This window comes from Echinops telfairi, unplaced genomic scaffold, assembly GCF_000313985.2.
Source record: "Echinops telfairi isolate 266 unplaced genomic scaffold, ASM31398v2 ScPeMD7_2573;HRSCAF=3158, whole genome shotgun sequence".
Lineage (NCBI taxonomy): Eukaryota > Metazoa > Chordata > Mammalia > Afrosoricida > Tenrecidae > Echinops > Echinops telfairi.
Window position 1 is genome coordinate 9,537,843 of NW_022106471.1, and position 6,551 is coordinate 9,544,393.

The 6,551-nt window shown below is 46.6% G+C and overlaps 1 protein-coding gene across 1 annotated transcript; it reads left to right on the forward strand.

Moving 5' to 3' along the window:
- The first annotated feature begins 2,638 nt into the window (after nt 1–2,638).
- On the forward strand, nt 2,639–6,131 carry TMEM17 (transmembrane protein 17). The gene is made up of 4 exons (XM_045294212.1): nt 2,639–2,734; nt 3,692–3,795; nt 3,939–4,052; nt 5,034–6,131. The coding sequence occupies exons 2-4, from the start codon at nt 3,700–3,702 to the stop codon at nt 5,307–5,309; spliced, it is 486 nt and encodes a 161-aa protein (XP_045150147.1). The 5' UTR covers nt 2,639–2,734; nt 3,692–3,699; the 3' UTR covers nt 5,310–6,131.
- Nucleotides 6,132–6,551: the final 420 nt, after the last annotated feature.

The following is a 6,551-nucleotide window of genomic DNA, read 5'->3' on the forward strand; positions in this document are numbered from 1 at the left end:
TCGGCCCGCCGGTCTGTCCCGCGGTGCGGCCTGGAAGGGGCGGCGGCCGCCTTTGACCTTGTGTGTTCCAAGGGCAGCCCGCGAGGAGGCCAGGGCGAAACCCAGGAGCGGCTGGGCTGGCGTCTCCCTAGCGCTCCGCGCCTCCGAGAAGGCCGACTTGGCTTGGCTTGGCTTGGCTTTGATCGGCCCTGGCATTTGGGGACAGCATCTGGGGAATCAAGTAGCGCCGCCACCAGTGCACCCCCTTCCTCGCCTTGGCCTTTTTTCTTTTCTCGCCTCCCTACAAGCCCCCTTCCCAGCAGAAACGAGGAAAACGATGTCGTTTTAAGGAGACATAAACCACTGTCCACGCGAGTGGCGCAGCCGTCACCAAACAAGACTCGCCCCTGCCCTGCCAGCTGGTCTCACTGCGTCTGGTCACGAGCTAGCACGATGACCAGCTAGCAGCCGAAGGACCAACAATAACGCGGTCTCCCCCAAGCCTTGATGCCCCTTGCCGGTTCATCACCCAAGCCCGCTGGGAAATAGAAATCTTTTCCTCTGATTTTAGGGAATTTCTTTGTCTTGTTAAAGGAGGCCCAGAAAAGCAGTCCCCAGGGTGGTACTTTGTCACCTTGATCACGCCCGTTCCCCAGATGTGATTCACGATTGAGCCCAGGCGGCACAGTGTGCTAAGTAAGCAAGGAGCTGCTAAGTCCAACGTAGGTGGTCCAGCCCCGCCAGCTGCTCTGGAAAGTTAGTCTCAGAAACCTGACAGCAGTTCTCCTACGCCCTACAGGGCTTCTGGAAGTCGGAATCAACTAGATGGCTTTCGGTTTATGATTTCGGAGGTAGCAAAACAACCCACCAAAAACCCATAATGTGAAAAATTAGGTTTTCACATTTCTGATGTTAAAGCTGAGGTTTAACAGATAGTAAAATAGGATGATACGAGGTCGTGATAGACGTGAGACGGCAGCATACTTTTCTAGAAGAGGCCAGGGAAGAAACCTTGGATGCTTTGCAGGGCACCTGGTTTGCTTCTGGGACAGCAATAGACAATAACTGCATGGGCATCCGTAAAACGTCATTTATAGGCACCGAAATTAGGATTACCTCTGCTTTGCCTGCATCATGAAACGTTCGTCAGTTTTTGTTTTATACATTGTACCACAATCCAATTTTTACTTTTGAAGAACCCTTCTTGTCCTGAGAGACTATGGTTCTTTCTGATAGCTTAATTTAAAGCATTAAATGGCAGGTCAAAGTGATTATAGAGAAAAAGGGGAAAATCATCTTTCCATCAAGGCTTGTAATTTTTCCTCATATTTTTAGGACAGTTTATCTCAAAATATGTATCTGCTCCTAAGTTGTTAGAATTTAGTCAGTTGTTGAAGCTTTAAAATAAAAATTTTAATTTAGGGCTATTCTCCCTTCCATAAGAGCAAAAGCTACTGAGTAACAGGCTTTGGGCTCAGACATCACCACAATTGAGCTTGGCGCAGGAGCGGGCAGTGCATCCTTCCGTTGTACACGAGGCCCCTATGAGTCAGCACCTAAACATGACTCACGCTCAGATAAAGGAAATCCATGCGTCATGAATAGCTGCACTGGTAATGTCCCTGTAACAGTCTGTTTCTGGTCAGTCTTTCCACGGTAACCGGCAATGGACGTGGACATATCTGACCTTCACTGGCTTCCCTGTTACCAGGAATCAGGCAAGAATTAGACATGGCCCACACATGCCCCATCCCTAGTTACCTATTCTGACACCCACTGTTCCCCCCACATCACTCTGCATCGATACTGAATTTGATAATTTGTTGCAATGGCCACCCAGAACTCAGTACTCGCAATGAAGGGAATTTTTTAGGGGAACCATTAAGTTACCCCAAGTCGGGATCAGCAGCCTTGTCTCTCTGCTTCTCAGCCACGTGGTAACCAAGTCTCTCTCCGGTTCTCAGCCTCTCAGCCACATGGTCCCATGGCCTGCCTTTGCCTCCATGGGCCAGGAAGCCAGCCTGCCTGTCACTCGGTTCCATGGTTCCATAGTCTATAGCCAAAGGAGGAGAAGGTACCCCATCATCTCAGCCCTGTTCCTCTGAGGCTCTGGGTCACAGCCTGTGCTGCCTCTGGTCTCGGTGGTCTCCGCCCCTTCAGACAGAGATGTTGAACATGTTCTTCCACAGTCCTCGGGGTTCCTCCCTTCTCTTCAAAGGGCCCATCCTGATAACCAGTGGGGAGGTAACAAAAATCGGCTACTCTCTCTATTAGTGTTACACATGCCCTGTTTGCCTAGGCCCACCCAGTCCGTTGGTGGGCGTTATACAGACTGGATAGAAGAGCCATATTAAGACATTGCATTCCACCACACGTTCACTTAAGCATACCTGGTATTTACTGTCATAAAGCACAATGTCAAGTTCTGAGAAGCCCCCAATTCAGAGTTCAATGTAGCCAGTGCTCAACCACGATCCTGTGCATGAGCAGAAGGAAAGGTTACTAATATGTATTGAGTGCCCACTAAGTGCCAGGCACAAGACTAGGGTGTAGTGTTTTGTATGATCTCTAATCCTCATAAAGAGTCCTGCTGGCATAGTGGGTTATGTATTGGGCTGCTAACCACAAGGTCAGCAGTTTGAAACCACCAGCTGCTCAGCAGAAGAGAAATGAGGATGTCTGCTGCCATAAAGATATACAGCCTCGGAAACTCACGGGTGGCAGTTGAGCCGGAATCCTCTCGATGGCAGTGAAGGTATTTTTGGTTTTTTTAAAAAAATTTAGTTAATGCTCCCAAGCAGCCTGTGGGGCCATTTTTGTGTTACCATTATCCAGATGAAGAAATTGAGGCTCAAGGAGATTAGCCACGGCATCCCAAGTATGGCATTGGAGACAGAGTGAGCTGCCAGCCTCGTGGTCTCCTCAGTGCTGAGCTGAGTCTGGAACTCAGAATGTGTGTCTTTAACAACTCTTTCCATGCACAGTTTAGAGTGCTAACTGCTCAGAGAACAAAGAGCTGGCGTGGGGAACGTAATCAAGGAGGATTGATGAGAAAGGGGGCCTTGAATTAGCCATTAGAAAATGAGTGGGCTTAGAGCAGCAGTTCTCAACCTGTAGGTCTTGACCCCTTTGGGGGTTGAATGACCCTTTCACAGGGGTTACCTGATTCATAACAGTAGCAAAATTACAGTTAGGAAGTAACAATGAAAATACTTTTATGGTTGGGGGCTCACCACAACATGAGGGACTATATTAAAGGGTCACAGCATTAGGAAGGTTGAAAACCACTGGATTAGAGTATGATGCTAAGGGGAATGTGCCTAATTATAATTTGGGGGCAGATTCATTTTGTATGAGATTAGTTTATATGTAAGAGACTAGTTTTTATGTCTCTATGTGTTCATTGTAGAGGCCGTTGACATAGACCTCTACAAAGGAGGTGATGGCAACGATTGCTATCTGTCCAAGAAGACTCGGTCTGGTACTGCACATTTAGTCTCTACCAGGAGTGCGTAGAAGTGCCAGCACACTGCCACGGCAAAATGATAAAGCAGCCAGAGCCCATTCACTGTCGGTGACTTAGAGCAAGTAGGGCTCACATTTGGAGCGTTGCTGGGCCAATCCTATACTTCCCGCTAAGGAAGGGCAGGCTTTATTGTGCACCAACCAGCATTTCCAATTTGTTCCTTTTCTCTCTCTCTCTCTCCCACAGATGACGAGATGGTCTCCAGTCTGGTGCTGCAGGTGTCCCTTTATTTTAACACGTACTTTTTCCCCTTTTGGTGGGTGAGCAGCATCATGATGCTTTACATGAAGGTAAGTCCGTGCAGCCTCTTCCGACGCTGAGGTCGCGTTCCATCACTGGCAGCGCGACACTAGCAGGATTGTTTTCATCTATAACAGGTCCGTTTTGCTGTATGTGACAATGTTAACCACACGTGTCTATTTTTGTTTTTTAGTATTCATTCTTGCCCGATTACTACAAGTTTATTGTGGTCACGATTATCATCCTAGTCACCTTGGTGGAGGTCATCCGGCTGTATCTGGGCTACATGGGTAACCTGCAGGAGAAGGTAGGCTCTTCTCTCCTTTCTGTCGGTGTGGCACACACGGGCCAGGGGAGTTTTACAAGGAAAGGGCAGCTAAATGTGGCCGAGGAGCAGGTGACTGCCGTTCACATTGGACTGGCTGCAGTGCTTCTGCGTGGGCCGCGGCGATCCCTGTGCTTAGTTTCCATAGGGCCCTCTCCTACAGTTGCCTGCAATTCTTACCATGCTTCCTCCTAATCTGAGTATACAATGGGAAAAGTATACAATGGGAGCTCACAGGTGTGCTGAGATTAAATGAAATGATTTACATATAAAGTACCAGAACGCAGAAGCACTGAAGAGCTGACAGTTCTTCCTGTGTGCCTTCTTGTTCCTGAAAACACTTTGTCAATGAGTTTGTTTCCTGATGAGGAAATTCTAAGCTAATTTTCTGGGCCACACACAAAGATGATTTTCCTCATCAGTTAGGTTCCCTAAACATTGGCTCTTTTCAGAGCTCAGGGATAATGCCTGGAGATTGCAATGGCTTTTCAAGGCCCTTCGAATGAGGACCCACTGGGCCTGTTCCGCTCTATCCCTGCTGTTTCCTAGCCCAAGCAGTCATTCCAGGCTGGGTGTTGGTTCCTTATCTTTGCTTGCTTCCCTTTTTGCCTCTTCTTCAGCTTACCCAACTTTAAAGGCCGTTATCCTTGAAATCTCTCTGGCACCTGCCCTAGTTGCTCTCTCATCTTCTTTCTGGTAGCATTTAGCCTTTATAGCCAAAGGTTGCTTTAGCTATTCTCTAAACTGGATGCAGTATTTGAGGGTTGTGTCATATAAATTAGTTTCGTCTTCCCATCTGGACTGTGGGTTCTGAGTTAGGAACCATCCCTTGGTACTTGTGAAATGCCACAGCTCCTGGCCCAGCGTGGGATGATAGCAGTGCCAAGTTCTTGCTAACCTGTGTGAATGACAGACTGTGCTCTATTGACCTTCTTGATCACTCTTCCTCGTGTGTCCTTGCAGGTTCCCGAGTTGGCTGGCTTTTGGCTTTTGAGCCTTCTGTTACAGTTGCCTTTAATTCTTTTCTTGCTCTTTAATGGTGGCTTGAAGAGTTTGCCGATGGAAAAGGCAATCCACATGATCTACACCCTCTTCCTGACTTTCCAAGTCGTTGCAGCGTTTCTTGCCTTGAAGAGAATGGTAAATCAACTGGCAACCCGTTTCCACCTCCAAGACTTTGACCAGCTCTCTTCAAACAGAGGGGACATGAGGATGAGGTCCTGTATCGAAGAGATTTGACTGAGAGTTCTTGAGTGATTAACCTGAAAGATTCTTCTAGAAGAATGAAAGAGGAAATCCTCAGAGATCCAGCAATGAGAAGAAAAAAGGCAACGCAAGTACACCGAAATGCCAAGGTTGGGGGATGATTGGACTTGGTCGTCACAGGACATGAAAGCCTCACACCCAGCGATGTTCACTCGATGTCGCTTCTTTTGCTGTTGGTGAATTTTCCCTGTGTGTAGAACTGTGTCTCTTGGTGGTCCGTGTACACCAGTTTTATTATCATACTTCCGATGAGGGGTGGTAAATAGAACTGTGTGCCTTTCTTTCAAACATCCCTGGTGTCCATGTCGTGGAGTCCCTGGATGGGGCAAACGATTAGCAGCTGTGCTAACCATCAGTGTGGAGATGTCTCTGAAGAAAAGCTTGATGATTTATTCCTGAGACACCAGCCTTGGAAACCCGGTGGAGCCGACTCTGCCCTGACATGCCTGGGGCCGCCCTGAGTCAGAACCAACAAGACAAGCCAGCAAGGAGTTGTTGTTGTTTTACCCACCCTTTGGCCTGTGCACCTGACTGTGATTCTTGCAGCACCTGCTAGCCATTGTTCTTGTGTACTTAGCTATATTTTAAAAGATCAAACAATCATGGCTGCTAAGGTTAGAGTCTAACTTAAGTCATAACTCAGACTGAGGTTAAAAGGGAAAACATGTGGGTTATCATGGTACTTTGAATGATTTTTATCATGAAATTGTCATTTCCATAAAACCATGTTCAGTATTTATGGCAGTGGTACGCAAATTAATTTTTTTACAATAAATTATAAATATTTATGTTCAAGTATGAACAGTGTTTCATTTTTCTGTCTTGGGTGCTTCTTTGGGGTTATGGGTTATTTTTTATTACATATTTTTTATTAGCATACAAGAGGATAAAAAAAATCCAGCGTTCAAGAGCTTTCTATGTTGCAGGCAATGCACTAAGCACATTAATCTTTGAGATCTCATTCAGTAGATCATAATTCACTGAAGAACTGCTTCATACCAGATAAATTCACAGGAGGTTTGATTTGAAACCAGATGCCTATGGTTTGTATAGTGAGAGCTATGACCACCCACGGAACTATCTTCATGATCCTAAATTGGCTGTTCTGCAAATATGGGATACCTGACTAAGGAAATTGAGCTATGACAAACTGCTTGGGTATGAACGGTTGGTGGATTGATTTAAGGGATATTATTTTCATCACAGGTTTTTTTT